The 17,671-nt window shown below is 53.2% G+C and overlaps 2 protein-coding genes across 2 annotated transcripts; one reads left to right on the forward strand and one right to left on the reverse strand.

Moving 5' to 3' along the window:
• The first annotated feature begins 2,826 nt into the window (after positions 1-2,826).
• Positions 2,827-7,012, forward strand: LOC125638938 (zona pellucida sperm-binding protein 1). Its single transcript, XM_048855248.2, is given in 10 exon segments — positions 2,827-2,973; positions 3,060-3,157; positions 3,785-3,912; positions 4,008-4,046; positions 4,049-4,141; positions 4,144-4,195; positions 4,284-4,461; positions 5,468-5,552; positions 6,100-6,223; positions 6,847-7,012. Coding segments are annotated over 10 exon segments (1,095 nt in total). The 5' UTR covers positions 2,827-2,841.
• Positions 7,013-9,218: 2,206 nt separating this feature from the next.
• Positions 9,219-17,493, reverse strand: PRPF19 (pre-mRNA processing factor 19). Its single transcript, XM_048854162.2, has 16 exons — positions 17,291-17,493; positions 15,843-15,992; positions 14,817-14,893; positions 14,433-14,574; positions 14,110-14,183; positions 13,953-14,015; positions 13,699-13,740; positions 13,349-13,423; positions 12,736-12,811; positions 12,332-12,441; positions 11,976-12,131; positions 11,763-11,832; positions 11,182-11,267; positions 10,385-10,555; positions 9,897-10,002; positions 9,219-9,708 (listed from the first exon to the last, which is right to left on the reverse strand). The coding sequence occupies exons 1-16, from the start codon at positions 17,307-17,309 to the stop codon at positions 9,611-9,613; spliced, it is 1,515 nt and encodes a 504-aa protein (XP_048710119.1). The 5' UTR covers positions 17,310-17,493; the 3' UTR covers positions 9,219-9,610.
• Between the last annotated feature and the right edge of the window lie 178 nt (positions 17,494-17,671).

The raw sequence follows: 17,671 nt of genomic DNA on the forward strand, positions 1-17,671 counted from the left end.
CATCAGCCCCTGGCACCACGCCAGAGCCCTGTTCCAACACTGACTCAGACAGAACGCAGTGACTCCTAGTGAATTAACACCACTGTTTTCTGGACCTCCTGGGTTTTGCCCATAGATCCCCCTACTCAGGCCTGATCCTTCCAAAGGTATGACATGTAATGTTAGGTCTCAGCAGGTGTCCCTTATGGGGTTGGTGATGGGCTAAAGCACCAGGGTGACTAGGGGCCAGGACTACACCTGTACGGAGATGACGATGTCACCCGCATGAGGGGAGCTTGGGGATCTGTTGCTCTCTAGGGGCTGGTTCACATGGATGTTAATGAGTGTGCTACAGCCACTCCCTAGAGATGGTTAGTCCTTTTCGTTCAAAATCGCCTGGTCTTTGCTCTGAAGATCATGGAGTTTAAATCTCAGTGTGGGCCCAAGCAGGAGCAGTTAAAATTGCAAGCCAGAGATTGACATACAGGGCAAGGGGGTGCAGAGCAGTGGGACAGAAGACCAGACTAACAGCATGTGTGTAGGTCAGAGTTAAGAGTACTAGCAGAGCTGTGGGGGAGGCGTGTTTGGCATCTGTTAGCATCAGGCTCAGGGGCCCGTTCTCCATTCCCCAGTCACAGGAGCAGTTTCTCTACACACCTTGCCTGCCACAAAGATAAAGCATCTTTGAATGAGTTTTACATTCCTCCCCCCACCCCAGTGTTCACAACACAACAGGGAAGTGGGGAAGAAGCAGAGACAGAGTTACCAACTCTCATCATGCTATTGGGAGTGATGCAATACTTTGTGCTTTTCTTGAAGCTCCAGAGCACCAGGCAGGCTGCCCCCCCAGCCCCGCAGTACTGGGTGGGTGGGCTGCCCCCCAGCACCAGACCACGGGTGGGCGTCGGGCAGCCCTCCCTTTCCCCCCAGCCCTGGAGAACTGGGTGGTGCGGCCCCAGCCACCCCAAGTCCTAGCCGCCCTAGCCCCAGCCCCAGCCCAGCAGGCTTCCCGGAAGAGGAGCAGGCTGCTTGCCTGGCCTGGGGCCAACTACCAGCAGCAGAAGGAGGAGGCCTTGGGCAGAGCGGGCTCTTTGCAGAGGTACAGCCTCCCCAGGCTATTGTACGCACCGTCCATGGATTTGTCTGGCTCCTACTTCCAACCGCTGGATCTTGTTCTACCCTTCTCCACTCGATTAAAGAGCCCTTTAATAGCAGTCTTTTTTCCCTATGAATGTACTTGGGCACTGTACTTGAGCCACTTCTTGATCTCCTTTTCGATAAGCTAAACTGACTGAGTTCTGTAAGTCTCTTGCTAGCCGGCACTTCTTCCAGACGGCAAATTGCATTTGTGACTCTTCTCTGTATCTACTTCCGTTTTTCAATAACCTAATCCCACAGAACAAGAAAGAAAAAGGCCTCATTCAATACCATGGCCACCTGCACACTGACTCGACCTTGTGCCTGCCCGCCCACTTCGAATCATAGAATATCAGGCTTGGAAGGGACCTCAGGAGGTCATCAAGTCCAACCCCTGCTCAGAGCAGGACCAATCCCCAATTAAATCATCCGATCCCAGAAGGATACACTGAGTAGACCCCTCGATTCCAGGACTGATACTCTCCCAGGTGATCTATTCACGTGCCTGGGACATCCATCCCCTCAATGGGGGAGTCTCAGACCTATCCCCTGAGAACAAGTGTCTCTGTTTCACCAGCTGTTATCCAGGCAACTTGGCCTTCTGATTTTTGGGGTACTTGGGGTGTGCTTGAGCCCTGTTTTCAAGCTTTTCTCTGCAACTGTGAGGGCAAGAAACTTACTTTTCTTTTGAATGCACACTGAGGTTCTCAGCTAGTTCCTTGTTTCCAGGAGATGGGGCTTGAAATAAAACATCAGTTACCATGGGACTTTTCACCCTAAGCTTTGCACTTTTCACCCGGCCCCTCCCAAGCAGCAGGCAGCTCCCCAAGTGCAATCCCTTCAGAGGATCTCCAGCTCTCCTTAATCCACACCCTGCTGTTCTAGGGGCTCATCTCACACAGGAGCAGTGCCATGTGGTGGCTGGGAAGATTCCTTGTGCAGATGCCCCAGGCCAAGCTCCTTGCTTCCAGGCTGGCTGCTGTTATGATGAGACTGACCTCACCACTCCCTGCTACTATGGCAACACAGGTAGGAGGCCTGGCCTTGTGTTGACTCATGGAAACCTTCTCTGTCCTGAGAAGCCTAGCAATACACTCTCAGATTTGATTGGTCACCACCTATTAATGTGGTGAACTAGGCTCGGATTTAGCTGCTGCTCTAGGACTGCTGTCCCAAGTGGAAACTACTGTCATGTACCTCTTACTGAGGGTTGCAGTGAGTGCCAGTCACATGCAGAATGAGTTACTTCCCAGATCATGGTCTCGCTTATCTGCTCTTCAGATCTGTCTTGAGTAAAGCAAGACTAACACCACCAAATGTGTGTGGCAGAAGAGAGCAGCCAGGGAGCACAGCCTGGCATCCACAGAGTTGAGGCTGAGAAATAGCCAGTGTGTATATAGATCCTACGCAACACACATTCTGCTGCTACCTTACTAGCAGAGGAACCCCATTTTCTAGCTCCATGCATTGTGAGTTAGTATGGCCTGGAACCTGTTTCGAGAGCTCTGCTGATTCTTGACAGATACAAGCTGCTGCCCTACAAGGAATATGAAATACTGATGCTTAACAACAATCACTATATAAACCAGGGTGGGATCCAGGACTCCTGCCCCATCGTGTTCCAAATCTATTTCTCTAAGGCCTCTGTACTTAACCTGCTCCCTTGTGTTAGTCACTGTTCAGTGCCTCGTGGATGGTCACTTCATTCTGGTGGTCTCCAGGGACATGTCTGATCACCCCATCATCCTAGACAGTGTCCGGCTAGCCTATGCCCAGATGAGGTGTGATCCCATCAGGATGACAGAGGCTTTTGTGATTTTCCACTTCCCTCTCATGCAGTGTGGCACCACAGTCCCGGTGAGGACACTCTCTGTGGAAGCCAGGGTGAGTGTTCTGCTCAGGGTCTTCGGGGACTAACCCACCTTATGTTTCAACTCTGCCAGGTGACTGGGGACAAACTGATCTATGAGAACGAGCTGATCTCAGGCATTGACATTCAGACTGGGCCAGATGGTTCCATCATCTGGGACAGCCTCTTCGTGTAAGTTGTCCTGCTCCCTGCTTGAAGGGATGGTGTTGGAGAAATAACTCCAACCTTCCCATTTCCCAAGGGGAAGGGAATAGGCTGCCTCACTGACTAGTGAGATACTGTGATCCCACCATTCCCCACTTCAACAGCTTCTCCTATCCAGAAGGTTTCCCAAGCATCTTGCAGTCGAAGCCATCTTCTGAAGTGAGCTAACCCTTTTCTGAGATGCAGTGCACCACCTACCTAACAGCATATAGAAACAACTGCTGTAATGGGCTCATCTAGGGAGGCAGACCAGAGGTACCCTCTGTTCATGGCACTCGGTATGCCAGGAATGAGATTTGACTACAGGTGAGCAGGTGCTTCTAGCCTGTCTGAGAAGGCCCCCATGTGGCCGTGCTCAGACACTCCTGCTGAGACCCTGAGTTGTAAGGAAGAACATACGAGTTGCTGGAAGGGTTGATGTGCTGGCATCCTTGGATGTCTCCCATCCAAGTACTGATAGGACCTGACCCTGCTTGTCTCAAGCACTAATAAGGTCACTGCCAGAAGCAGTATTAGCTCAATCTGACTTCATTGAGCACGCCCCCCCCCCCCCCACCTCCCCCCGGTCTCTTCCCTCTGCTCTCTCCTGTACAGCCTCCATGCTCGCTGCATCTACAATGCCAGTGACTTCCTGCCAGTCCAGGTCGAGGTCTTCTTGCCCCCCACACCTGCTCAAGTCACCCAGGCAGGACCCCTCCGGCTTGAGCTGCACATCGCCACAGGTAGGCAGCCCCTTTGACTCCAGCACAGAGATCCCATCCCCCTGAAGGGCCACAGGCATCTCAGCTCTGCTCTCCTCCTGCTCTCTCTCCCACAGACCTGAGCTACAGATCCTATCTCACAGAGAGAGACTACCCTGGGTGAAGGTGCTCAGGGACCCTGTCTACATGGAGGTTCGCATCCTGCAGAGAACAGACCTGTCCCTGGTTCTGGTTCTGCACCAGTGCTGGGCCACCCAAGTGCTAACCCCCTGCAGCAGCCACAGTGGCCCATCCTGGTGGACGGGTGAGTGAGGTACAGGCATCCTAGTGGCTATTAGTGGAGGAAAGAATAGTACTTGGTCAAAACTGAACAGTGTCCCTTTTGCTCTCAGGTGTCCATTCTTGGGAGACAACTACAGAGCCCAGCTTGTGCCATTCTTGGGAGACAACTACAGAGCCCAGCTTGTGCCCGTGGGCTCTGAGCTGCCCTTCCCAACTCACCACCAGCGCTTTGTCCTCTCCACCTTTGCCTTTGTGGACTCAGCCTCCCAGATAGCACTTGATGGAGAGGTAAGGATGGCCTGAATCCACTCAGGGGTGGAAAGGGTCCTTTCTTGGTCAGGCAGGGACCTGTGCCCTCTGCGCTCCTCTCACAAAGAGCAAAGAGCAATGTCCCCATCTTTTGTGAAGCTTGCCTCTAGATGAGGCCATAGCCAAGTGGGAAGGTGTGCCTTTAAAAAAACCTCTTCTCTTCCTCCTCCTCGCCTCACCCCCCCCCCAAGCTGGAGGAATTGGTTCCCTTGATCTCACTGGCCTATAGGGTGACCAGACAGCAAGTGTCAAAAATCAGGATGGGGGGGGGGGAAGTAATGGAAGCCCATATAAGAAAAAGACCCCAAAATCAGGACTGTCCCTATAAAATTGGGACATCTGGTCACCCGACTGGCCTATGATGCTCCTAAATTAACACCTTGCTTGAGTCTGGCACTTACAGCCATTACTCCCAAAATGATAGCTGCTTTAGAGACACAGTCCCTTGAATTACATGTGATCCAGGTTGTATAAGAACAGTGACCAGCTGGGAGTCTCTGCATCTCTGCTGTTTAATATCCTAACTCCAGCTGGCTAGTGGATAATGCTCCCCAGGATTTCTCTTGCGTTGGAGAGAATATTCACTTACCAACATCAGGTGTCAACAGCCTCCATGGCATTGCTACACCTCAAGACACACTTCATGTACACAGTGAAGGTACCAAACCAGAGTTCTCATGGGGCTTAGTCCAACAGAACTTCCTTGTTGTGTAATGCACTGGGGCTGGTACTGCCCCCTGCTGGATAGACTCTGTTCAGGTAAGCATCTTTCCAATGACCAGAGTCCAGCAAAGAAGAAAGCCCTACTGCAGCTAAATGGGTCCTCCATTTAGGCCATGTGATAGCAGCTAGTTGTTCTGGAGCTGAAGGGACCAAATTCCCTCCCTTGGTGCTGTCTAAGTGCAGGGAAGCTGGTCACAATAGAATTGCTACCTGCTGGGTCGGAGCTACTTATTAACTCCATTTCCATTTGTGTGGATTTCAGGTGTACCTCTTCTGTAGTACCTTTGCCTGTTGTCCCTCCCAGCTGGAGCTCTGCAGGACCATGTGCCCATCAGGGGCTGCTATAGGTATGTCTCCATAGCTTCCACTGTGTACCAGTGGCAAGGTCTGCCATCCATGTGGGTTTGAGAGCACCCAGCCCCACTGCCTCAAACAAATATATGAGGATATCCTCGGGCATAACAGCTAGAGCTCTAATTGTCCCATTATGTAGTCACTGCAATATGAACTCAGCCAGATCTCCTACATGTGACCTGCCAAACTAGCTAGGTGTATTGTGGATTTGGAGGCAAGTACCCAGGCTAGATGGTACTATGGTCTACTCTGTAACTACACCCTTAGTATGTAGGAACTGTAATGGGCCACTGGGATCCCCAGAGCAGATTTCTAATGTGGGCTGCTACTGCTAAAATTGCCTCTTCCCACCTGATCCAAACCCCCAATGACCAACTCAGGAGGAGCTCTTTGGGCATACTGAGCAGAAGCCACTTATCTGGGCAGATGGGTCTACAGTGGCCTCTGCCTCATCAAATACTGCACTCTCCACCTAACCTTGGACAGCATTAGGGAGTTGTCTCCAGAGAGCTCTCCAACTCTCCCCTTTCCATCTTCCAGGAGGCCGCCGGTTTCTGTATATTGGAAATGGGACAGGAGAGCCCCAGGACCTAGTGAGTTCTCACGGACCTGTGATCTTCCAGGAGAGTCCTGGGCCACACAGAGAGCAAGTCTATGAGAACACAGGTGAGTTGTCCTGCCATTATGGTTAACTGGTGTCTCGCATAATAGCCTGAGACCTGCAAGTCAATGCTGCCTCTAATGTGGGTACTACTCCATGTGTCCTAAACGTTCCTGGGGCCACACATGGATGAGCAAGAAGTGATCATCTTAATATCTAAGCTTATGTTGATTGCTATAGTATGACTCCCAGGAGTAGAACACCACTACCTCCCTGCTGTGGTGAGGGACAACCAACCCATCATTCAAAGCAAGGCAGACCTCAGTGGGGCGTGAATAACCCCTTGATGGTGACTTGCAAGCCAGGGAGACTGTGCCTACAATGCACTGGGCTGGTATCAGCACTGACCTCTGCTGGATGGAATTTATCCCCATGAACTTTCTTTATTGACTGACTGGAGCCTGCAAAGAATCAGTCTCCCCTGCTAGGAAGAGATGGGTGATGACTTAATGCAGATGCTTGCCTGGTACACTGAGTTGATCAGGTGTAACCTCAAATGGATGTGGTGAAGGCCAACCCACTGTTAATGGGTAGCAACAGCATCACACGGGCAGGGGTGTTAGTCTTAGTGTGCAAATGCAGGTCACACACCCAATATTGCCTTAACACCCTCTTCCTCCTCCTCTGGACCCTGTCTCCAGACTGGACCTGACTCCTGTGCTTCTGGCTGTACTGTCTCTGGTGGCTGTGGCCTCCCTCATTGTTGTGACCCTGCTCTGCAGGAGAAAGAGCTGGATGACAAGATCCCAAAGGCTCTCTAGGGGCTCACTGTCAAACAAGGGTGGAAAATAAAAACTGCTGAACTGCACCAGCGGCTTGTGGCGCACGTTGTGTCTGGAGGGAGGCTGGAGCCAGCAGCTGCTTTGTGGACTCTGCCTCCCAGGTGGCACTTGATGGACTGGAAAGGGAGGAGCTGGAAATCTAACTAAAGGAGTCATTCCTACCATGCTCCAGGCTGGGATTGACTTCCTGAGCAGCCCTGGCTCTAGGCACTATCTACTCTGCTGGAACTTGTTTGTGGGGTGGTGATGGGATAGAACCCCTTCCTCCTCTATCAGGGGGAAGACCCCTGGTTTCCCTGCAGGAGGGGAAGGTAAACTAGCTACCTGAGTCAATGAGACATTTCTTCCCCCACACTCCTGCTGCATGCTCTAGTGCAGCACCTAGCTGTTGGATGCCCAGCAAATAGCTAACCTGAGGCATAGCTGGTAACCTGAGTAAGGGTCTCCTTGTGCCCTCTCACTGCAGCATGGCTCTTCTGTCACCACTGAGGCTGGTTCCTCTGAACAGAAACATTGTGGGTAACTCTCAAACCTTTCTGGCCTCTAGTGGAGTAGATCTGATGTCCACTAGCATATTTGTTCCATCCTACAGTGGCTGGAGGTCCATGGGAAGGATCTCCTAAACACTGATCACCACAGTAATGGAAACTCCTCAAACTCAGTGCTAGGGGCCTGTCTAACCTAGGACCATTATCTGCAGGGTAAACTCTCCTTATCTCCTTCCCCAACCATGCTACACATGAGGCTTCCCCTAGGAAGTAGGACCTCACAGCACCTGGCTCAGTGCATTAGGCAGCCCTGGCCAGATCTAACTAGCTCCTACCTTGTGGCTTTCAGGTGTACATTTCCTGTAGTGCATCTGCCTGTTACCCCTCTCAGCTGGAGGCCTGCAGGACCAGCTGGAGGCCTGCTACAAGCAAATCTGATCTATTTTATCTGTAGAGCAGGCAGGATGTGAGGCACTGTTTTACCAGCACCAGATCACTCTCTCTAAGGACCTAAATACCAGAAGCGAGCACATTCTAGATACCAACTGAAGATCTAACACAAGCACAGCCTGACTTCTCCTCAGCAGAAGGCTTGCAGTTCAGCCATTTCAGTATAACCTTCAAAATACAGTGCACCTGGTTACATGCGTTGTGAGCAACCAATCAGGAAATGCTCACAACAGACCCTCCTTGGAGAGGGGGAAGGAAGTGTCAAGAAGCCAATGGAGGGGCTGGGCCTGCTGCCCTTCCTGCGCTGGAGAAGGCTGAAGGCAGCAACAGGATAAGCTGGCTTACTCAGAGCCAGACAGGGCTCAAGGCTGGGCATGAGGTGTGATGAGACACAAGAGCTGTCCTGGAGAGTCTGAGCATGGAGAGGCCAGCACTATACTTGGTGTGTTGCAGATACAATTTGGACTGTGCTGGGGGAATTCTGGCTTCCTGGGGTGGTTTCTTGTAATAAATTAACCCTGCAAGGGTTATGCACATTTGGAAAGTCTTTAAGGACTATTTCTGGGGAAATCTGAAGGGGAAACTGAGGCAGGCATACTAGTCCTGGCCTCCAAGCAGGGCCACCCTTTGACAAATCCCTTTCAAACCCCACTAAAATGACCCATTTCATCTTTAGTGGTTCAAACTGCAACAAAACTAAATTCTGTGGATCTGTGAATTGCTGTGGGAGGCCTGATCTGGTGGTTAGACCAAGGACTAGGGCTTCAGGCCTGCAGTCTGGTATTCCCAGCCCTGCTATGTGACCTCTGCCACGTTCACTGCCCTTGCTGTAACATGGAATTGTGATACGTTCCATACCTACTTTGCAGAGGACTGGGGAGGATTCATATCCTTAAAGGGTTTGGAGATCACTAGCTGAGGGGCACAGGAGAAACAGCAAGTGCTTGTTTGTTCAACAAACGACAGCAAGTCCAGTGCTATCCCACAAACTCAAAGGAGGTGGATAATTTTACAACTCACCCAGGTACCAGGACTTTACTCATCAGCTGAGAACTGCAAGGAGATGGGGCCAGGGCATACTGACCTTATGCAGGCCCCAACCTCTCTTCCTGTCATCACTACACAAACAGCACTGGGAGCACTTAGAAGGGACTCAGATGATGTGGATAGTATCTCTTACCCTTAGATCCCCTTGCCCAAGGCCTAGGGGCTCTTTTCCCTCCATGCTCTACCCCACAGCTCATCTGGGAAAAGGTACATGCAACTCAAACAGCCTGAGAGGGTTCAACATTCTTTATTTTTTTTTTTAATGAAAGTAGATAGCTGCTTACAAAAAAAAAAAAATGCACATTTCCTCATCCCCCCTTCTCTCCCATTCCTATATCACCCGCTTCTTTCCCCCACCCAGCCTCTCATTCACAGCTGTCTGTCAGTGGATGGGTTTGGTTCTATTTTGTTTGTTACAATCACAGAACAGAATTAAGCTGGAAAGACAAACACAAAACTGGAAAAACAAAGCCTTTGAGCACAGGGGAGGGAGCGCGCTAGGTTGGCCTGCCCCGATACCTCAAAGTAAAGCAATGATAACCCCACCCACGTTACCTCCCTCCAATAACCCCAACACTACAGTGAAGGACACAGCCCATCCCCCCAGATCCTAGGAAAAGAGGCTACAGACTGTAGAACTTCAGGCTCCTGTCCATGCCTGTGGAAGCGATGAATTTAGCATGGTGGCCAAAGGCCACACCCGTAGTCAGGCCACTGTGCTCTGTGGGGAGAGACACCACATGGTTAATTTGGAACTCATACTACTAGACCTTGCCCTCCACCCCAAGGCCACCTCACATAGCGCACTCCACGGGAATGGGATCTCAGGAACACAGGGAGAGGAGCAGCTTGCTCATCCACTCGATGAGCCCAGCACAGGCACATGACTCTCCCAGCTGAGCACCTCACCTGTGAAGTGGAGGATTTCCGTCCACTGCTTGCAGATGTAGATCTGGACGTCCGTGCCACCCAGGGCCAAGTAGGTACCACTCTGGTCAAATATGAGGGACTTCACCTACAGAGAAGAGAGATATCTGAGCGGGGGGAGGGGGGAAGCTGTTCCAGGCTGCCAGGTACTCCCACACACACATATACTGGGCAACCCCCTCCCCCACACACTCACCTACTGCTACCATACACCTGGCTCCCAGAGGGACACCTCTCCCCATATACCCACCCTGGGTACCTGGGGAGAGAGAGGACCCCCACCACACACGCACGCACAGACCCCATACTAGGCACTGGCTCCCTGATGCAGGGAGAAGCCCAGTCAAACTAGGATGCACAAGGACGTAGAGGAAAAGCCCCCAGGTCACACCGCTCAGCTGGCTCATCATATCAGGGACAGGGTGGGAGAGCAGGCACGGGGCTCGACAGAGCAGGAGGGTCACACGCACCTCAAAGTTATTGTCCAGCTGCAGCGTCTTGAAGTTCTTGAGCTTGCGCAGATCCCAGAGTTTCACGGAGGAGTCATCAGCAGCCGTGGCCAGGTAGTAGCCATTCTCTGAGAACGCGATGCTGGTGATGGGACCGGAGTGCCCTGGGAAGTTCGCCACATTGGTGCGTTCCTGAGACAGACAGACAGTTAGTCGCCCGTCGCTGAAAGGCAGGCGCTGAGTCGAGCCTGGGCCAGCTGGGAAAAGATGGGGGCAGCAGGTAGGCTGGATCTTCTCTTCCCACAAAGAGAGCTTGGTCCAGGGGACAGGAGCCTTCTCCGCACCCCTTACATTGCAGAGCTAATATCACTGAGCTCATCAGAACAATGGCACCTCCATCAGCCTCTCTTTTCCTGCATGCTTCAAACAGCGCTGAACACAGTCTTTGTTAATGTACAGCATTGTTACATTGCAGCGCTAACATCACTGAGCTGAATGGAGCACTTCGCCCCCACTGTTTCAGGCTGTCTGCAAACTCAGGAAGCCACTGCTGCCTCACTCACACACCAGTCACGTGGAGAATGGTTGTGACAACAAGGTAAGAGCTAGAAACATCTTTCTTTAAATGAAAGCAGAGATCCTAGTATGCCAGGGAGGAGGCCATAGCTAGCCTGATGGCCCCATGCTCTAGAAAGTATATAGAGACCAGGCCTTAGTCTGAATGCACTCCTAGCCATGAGGCTGGAGGTGCCAAAATGCCAGCATCCTCCAGCACCAGGCTCCGCAGCCATCGGGCACACCCAGTCAGCCAGCCCTACCTTCAAGTCCCAGATCTTGATTTGCGAGTCCATAGTCCCCGTCCCAAAAATGAGCCCATCAGGGTGGAACTGAGCACAGGTGAGAGCTGCAGAGACAGAGAGACACAGAAAGATTCAGGGACGCTGCCAGAGGGGACATCTCACTTGGAGAACGAAAGGACACAGCAGAAAGCAAGGCCCTCTCCCAGCCTTCCCCATGACAGGGTTCTGAAGGACTCGCGTGACACATAATACAGCCCTTCCTGCAGCCTCTTCCCCAGCAAGAGTATGGAAAAATTATCTAGGAGAAAATATTTTTTTAACATATAAAATAGCTTCTTTAAAAGGTCCTGCTAAAAATGTTACAGAAAGCAACTTTATCTGATTTTGATGTTGGACTCCACTTAAACTGTACACTAGATTAACATGCAAGAAGTGAGAACATGTAATCCAAGGTTAATAGTGACCATGTTCTACAGTCTATTTCTGAAACAGATGTTCTTAACAAGCTCCTCATCTTATGCTCTAGAAAATCATCCAGCTAAAATAAAATGGAGCACAATGACCCTGCGAGCCAGGGGTCCTCAATACCCAATCCTTACCGCAGCCAGAGGTCTCATCTGTGACCTTGGTGAGCACACGGCCTGTCTGGATATCAGAGAAAGCCCAGTACTGAAAGAGAGGAACAAGGCGTGAGTGCATCCCACGGTTGCCAGCCCTCCGCTGCCTCCTGCCCACACCTGCTGATCGACACCTTCCCCACACATGCTGATCGACATGGGGGGAAGGAGGGGCCGGGGCGACCTGAGTCTCACCTGGTCATCAGAGGAGCTCAGGAGATAGTCGCCCGTGGCATGCAAACTCAGCCCCGTCACAGCGCTCTCATGGGCCCGGACAACCTGCACACAAGTGGCGCTTGGGACCGACCAGATCCGGATAGTGGCATCAGGAGAAGCAGAGAACACCAGCTCCTAGATGTGTGGGGAGAGAACATGCCTGGGGGTTAGAGCACCAGTGTTGGGAGGGGCGAGAAGGGGTTAATACCAAGGCACATTGTAGGAGGGGACCAGACTGCGATATGGGCCTGGAGACCCCCAAGAGGTGGCCCCACAATCCCTCCCCTGGCATGGCATGGCCATAACGAAGATGGGGAGTTGGCCCTGGCCCTTACCTGGGATGGATGGAACACTACGCTGGTGACCTTCTTGGCGTGCCCTTTGAGAGTCGCCAGGATCTGCTCCGAGCTCTTGTCAAAGACAATGACGTTTTTATCCGCCCCGCCTGGAACACAAACAGAGGGGATGGGGCCCAGAGGTGTGCAGATCTGACTCCCCTCAACATCCACCACCTTGGAACTGAACGAGACCCACAATCCCCGGCAGCTGTGAGTAGAGAGGTCCTTACTGCCCTCTACCTCATCCCCACCAGCCCGCAGCCGGAAGAGGGGTGTCCCCAGGAAGCAGGGAGACTTTTAACCCATATCCCCGCCCTCTGGCGAACATCAGCAGTAGGTCCCAGAGGCCACAATCCCCGGCAGCCCAGTGGGAGAAGCTGGCGCCGAGGCGGTTGCCTTACCTGTGAGGATCTTGTTGGTGTCGGAAGGACAAAGGTCCAGAGCGAGGATCCCTGGGATGCTGGCGCTGTGCAAGCCCTGTACAAAGAGAAGGGGATCAGACAGAACCACTGCCAAGCAGGAAGAGCCCCTCAAGACAGGGAGGGACCCTAACAAAGAGCTCTGGAAACAGATTCCATAACCAGGGCTCTTTGTTCCCACCCAGATCTGTTCCGCACCCTGTTATATCCCCCCTGCAGTGCTTGCGAGCCAGCACTTGCTCGGCTCCGATCATTAGCAGCAGTGTTAATGGCCAACAATGATGGGAGAAGCAAGCAGGAGACAGCTCAGGGTCCAGGTGCCAAGAGATGCACCAGGGCTAACGGCCCACCTACTGAGAGGAGACTCCAGAGCCTCAGTGGACCAAGAGGGAGAAGCAGCGACCATCCCCTAGCAGCACAGCGCCCCCTGCTGCCATGTCAGGGTGGTGACAAAGCGTGCCCAGGTTCTGAAGGGGGACAGCCCAGCCCAGTGTAGTTGCATAAGGGACTGTGCCATCCAGGGAAGGCATTCACTGCCAGCAGTAAGGTTTGAGACCCCAAGTTAACCTTCAACCCTCTGCATCAGCGAACTCACCACATGTGAGGCCACCTGTCGATATTTGCTGAGCTCCTCCGGCTTCACCAACTCCTCTGGAACCGTCTTGCCTCTCTGCAGAAGGAAGAGCACCCAAAGAGAAATGACTATGCTTCTGGGAGAGCACCCAGCACCCTGCCTTTCCCCCACCCAGCCTCCCCCACCCAGGGAGCGGAGAGATCCTCCTCCTTACAGGACAGATTCCCTCCATAGAGACCTCCAAAACCGCTGAGCTCACCTCCCTGCTTCTTTACCCCTGCTCCAATGGAGAGTCCCCTCCCAACTCAAGCCCCCCCAGATCCTGCCCCCCATCACAAGGAAGGAAGGGGATTCAGGGAGCAGGCTCTCACCTTCTTACGCTCCGTGGTCAGCACCGTGGCTTTGTCTTGAAGCTGGAAAACAGGAAAGTGAACTCAGGAAATGTGACGCTAATAGTCGAAAGGCTAGCACAGGAGGGCAGCTATCTGACTGCCTGCGCCATGCAAGCACCAGGGCACAACAGATGGGTCAGGGAGATGGAAAAGGAGTGACCTCATGGGAAGCAGGAATGAGAGTCACTCCTGCAGCAGAGCAAAGGGTGAATCTGGGACGGATGACTCCTTACCTTCTGGATGATCTCGGGGGTCATGCCTGCCAACTCTCCCAGATCCATCGGCTCGCCAGCACCCTGGATCAGGGAAAGAAGAGGCCCATGAGTCCAGGAGGAGGAGAGAGAGCACAGTCAGGAGACACACAGAAAGAGCTGTGCAGGGAGGACTCACCGTGATGTTGGGCTGGGAAGACGGCATGGCCTGGGGGACTATGAGGCCAGCCTGGGGTTTCAGAGTCGCCAACGCTGCGGAGACACAAACAGCAGCTCGATGGGTTAAAATGGGAGCCAACTGCAGGCTCACAGGAGTGCCACAGAGGTTTTGTTACAGCTACCTTTTTCCATCAGTACTGACCCCTGCCTGCTCCAGAGGCGCAAGCTGCTCCTCCCCCTCCTGCTCCCAGGGCATTAGAGTCAGAATCCCTCCCTGGACTGACTGTCCCCATGGTGCTGCAGCCTTTTCCTCAGTCAGACCCCCTGCCCCCACCGATTTACCTTCTCTGGCAGCAGTGACCTCTTTGGTGAGACGGGCGATGACGCGGCAGGCAGCGTCATGCTGGTACAGTGCGTGCGACAGCTCCTGGCGGGTGGTCTGCAGCTGCTGGCGGAGTGTGAAGCTGTGCAGCATGACAGCATCCTATGGAAGGACCCGCAATGTGAGGGAGACAGCCAGGGTTCAATGCTCTGCCCACCCCAGCTCAGCAAGCTCCGCCCACCTGGGTACGTAGAGTGAATGGCTCCACCCAACCTCAGCAACAAAAGAGGGCGGGTCCCCCCACCCAATCAGAGCAGAACCCTGTTCTTTCCGCTGCCCCAGCATCCATCCCATCAGCTGCCCACTTCAATGGCCCCCAACACTGTCCCCATGACAGCCCTTACCCACTCATCCTGAAGGGCTTTCAGAATGGCCGGGATGCTGGTGGCCGAGGGTGGCTTGGGCCGGATCGGGTGGGCAACTGTGAATGAGACACATGGGGGTGTTAGCCTCAGCAGCGAGGATTAATCCCTTTCCCTGTCTCCTGCATCCCTACTTCTCCATCCCACTGCCCACCCTCAAACACACCCGCTCACTCACCCCTTTATCCAGATCCATTTGCACCCTCACTTCATTCTCTACTTTATGCCTACATCAGTTGTTGGTGGAAGAATCCCATTGCAAAATGAGGCTGTTACCATATCTCTGCAGTCATCATACTGGGTCACAGCAGCTAAGCTGGTGTCTCAACTACTACCACACCAGATCAGGCTAGTAGCCCAGCTAGCCCAATAGTCTGCCTAGGATGGTGGCCAGTATCAGGTACAGCAGAGACCCCCCCAAATCCCAGTGATGCAATTCTTGTGATACTGTGAACTGTCAATGGGATGGAGAGGAACAGAAATCCCCAAGCAGCTGACTCCAATTAACCAGTCCTCTCAGAGGCTGCTGGGAGTGGGAGGACTCTGGCCTATACAAGCCAAACCCAGCTCATTCCAACAGGGGAGAGGAAGAAGAGGCAGCATTCAAAAAGGCTGAAGGCATGTCAAGAGAAAAAGCATCTCCAGAAAGGAGCCAGAGGAGAGCCAAACTCCTTGGGGGAAAGGTACAGAGTTTGGTGAGAGTGGGCCTGCCTCCCCAGGAAACTTTGGATTTGCCTGGCAAGTAAAAGGACTATGGGGAAATCCTAAAGATTTTGGGTGTCGGTGATGATAAAATGAATACTGATTCACCCCTTTTATAAGGGTTCCTAGATTCTCTTGGTGTCCTTCCTTCCCCAACCCTTTCTGTGATGGTCAGGCCCACCTGGCAATTGCTTGGTGAGCTGTGGGAGCTCAGGCAATCAGGGTAGCAATGGTCTGCCCAGCTCCCTGGAGCTGGTGAGAATCTACCAGGTCACACCTCTAGCTCTGCTCCCATCTGCTTGATACCTTTGATGTCAATCAGTTGCTCTTCAGACAGCGGCTGGTTGTTCACTGGGTCAGTCCCATTTTCCGCAATGTATTTTTCAATCAGTCTTCGCTCATAGACGTGGTTTGAGACCGGAGACACGCACGGGTGCTCTGGCACTTCATTTGAGACTGCAAAGAGACAGAGACTGCAGGGGTGACAAGTGGACAAACAGAGCCTAAATCCCCACCCGTACCCCATACTTACCAGAGGACAGAGAAGCCCCAAGACACAGACCAATTTTTCCTATAGCCTCTACGTGTACAGCATTGTCACCAGGTTTTCTATGTACGCTACTGACACCACGGCCTAGTTTATTTTTAGCGACTTACACTTCTGTGCTCAGTCCTTCTCCCCAAGGTCTGCATTCTAATAATGCTGTTAGTTCCTTTGTGCTACACATTTCCCTTTCAACCAGCAGCTCAGTCTTCCTCAGGGGCAGATCAGGCAGTTAATGATGAATCTAACATAACTACAAACACCATGGCTATTCTTCTGTGCTGTTACATGTAATCCATAGCGTAGGCTGCAAAACCTTGACTTGCTTTTATATATCACAAGCTTTCAGAGGTGTACAGACCAATGCTACATGCAACATTTGTACAGGTATAAAATGTGAGAAATACTCAGAGGTTTAATTGTTATGGTGCACATGCATAAGGGGAAGGAGCTACCATGGAAAGCTCTCTGAGCTCATTTCTGCATGAACTGGTAGGAGCTTGGCACCATTGAAAACTGCACATGCAGATTTCCACCCAAACATCTAAAATGTTTCTACTGATATTTTAGCTCCACTGATTCTCCCCACATTTATTTATTTAGCAGCACAGTGGCCAAGGGGTTACGGTGCTCTACCACAATACTGAAGGTTGTGAGTTCGAGTCCCACTCGATCTCACTCTGGAAGGCCACCTTCAATTCACCCAAGCTGCAAAATTAGTACCTGATCCCTTGGGCAGGCAAAGGCGGGTGATGCCGGCCCCATCACTGTGTTGGCTATGAAATTCCCTTGCCCTAACACCTTGAGGTAGGGGGGCGGGAATCTGTTTGTCTGTCCTTGACCCTTCCCAACCCAGACACGGCTCCTTTCTCAAGAACCACACGGCGCCGGCGGGGGAGCGACTGGCCCCAGCGCGCCAGGCAGAAGCGGCCATGCAGAGGGATGGATGCAGGCGCAGACTCGGGTCCCTGCGGGGGGGAAGGGGTGGGGTCACTGGCTTTGCAGAGGAGCCGAGTTCGAGGCCCCCCCGAGCGGGCGGCACGTTGGGGGGGGGCAGCTTTTAGAGTTTCCTCGTGGGGCTCCTTGAGCTGGGGAGACACCAGGGCCGGCGGGTGGGGGGGGGGGTACCAGCTCCACGGGGCGTGCGGCTCGGCCCGTAACTGGGGCCGGCTGGGGAAGTCCCCCCGCAAGCCCCCAGCCCGTCACTCACTCGAGCAGATGAGGGACATAGCGGCGTCTCCCCGACGGCTCCTGGTTCTGCTTCCAGGTCACGGGCTCCGCTTCCGGGGCAGGGTGTCCCCTCTCCGTGCCCAACCGAGGGCAGCCCCGTTCCGCGTCCACTCGCTCACGCGGGGCCCCAGCGCGCGCGGGAGACCCTGAGTCCCGCCCCCACCGGAAACGGAACTTTACTCTTCCCGGCATGCCCCGGGCCGGCTCGCTGCATAGATCGGGATCTTCCGGCTAGCGCTCGGGCGTTTCCGGAGGGGGGAACGAGCCTGGCTGGAACTGCCGCTCCCGGCATGCACCTCTTACTGGAGACTGCAATTCCCAGAATGCACTGGGCCGACGCCTCCCGGCCCGCCCCCAGCCC

The sequence above is a fragment of the Caretta caretta genome, chromosome 6 (assembly GCF_965140235.1).
Source record: "Caretta caretta isolate rCarCar2 chromosome 6, rCarCar1.hap1, whole genome shotgun sequence".
NCBI classification, from domain to species: Eukaryota; Metazoa; Chordata; order Testudines; family Cheloniidae; genus Caretta; species Caretta caretta.

Excerpts from the sequence above, each read along its gene's own strand:
- PRPF19 (XM_048854162.2), bottom strand. Across the intron at positions 14,575-14,816 it reads AAGCCCTTCAGGATGAGTGG|GATGCTGTCATGCTGCACAG; the intron begins GTAAGGGCTGTC and ends GTCCTTCCATAG. Across the intron at positions 12,812-13,348 it reads GACAGGTGGCCTCACATGTG|GGCTTGCACAGCGCCAGCAT; the intron begins GTGAGTTCGCTG and ends CTCTTTGTACAG.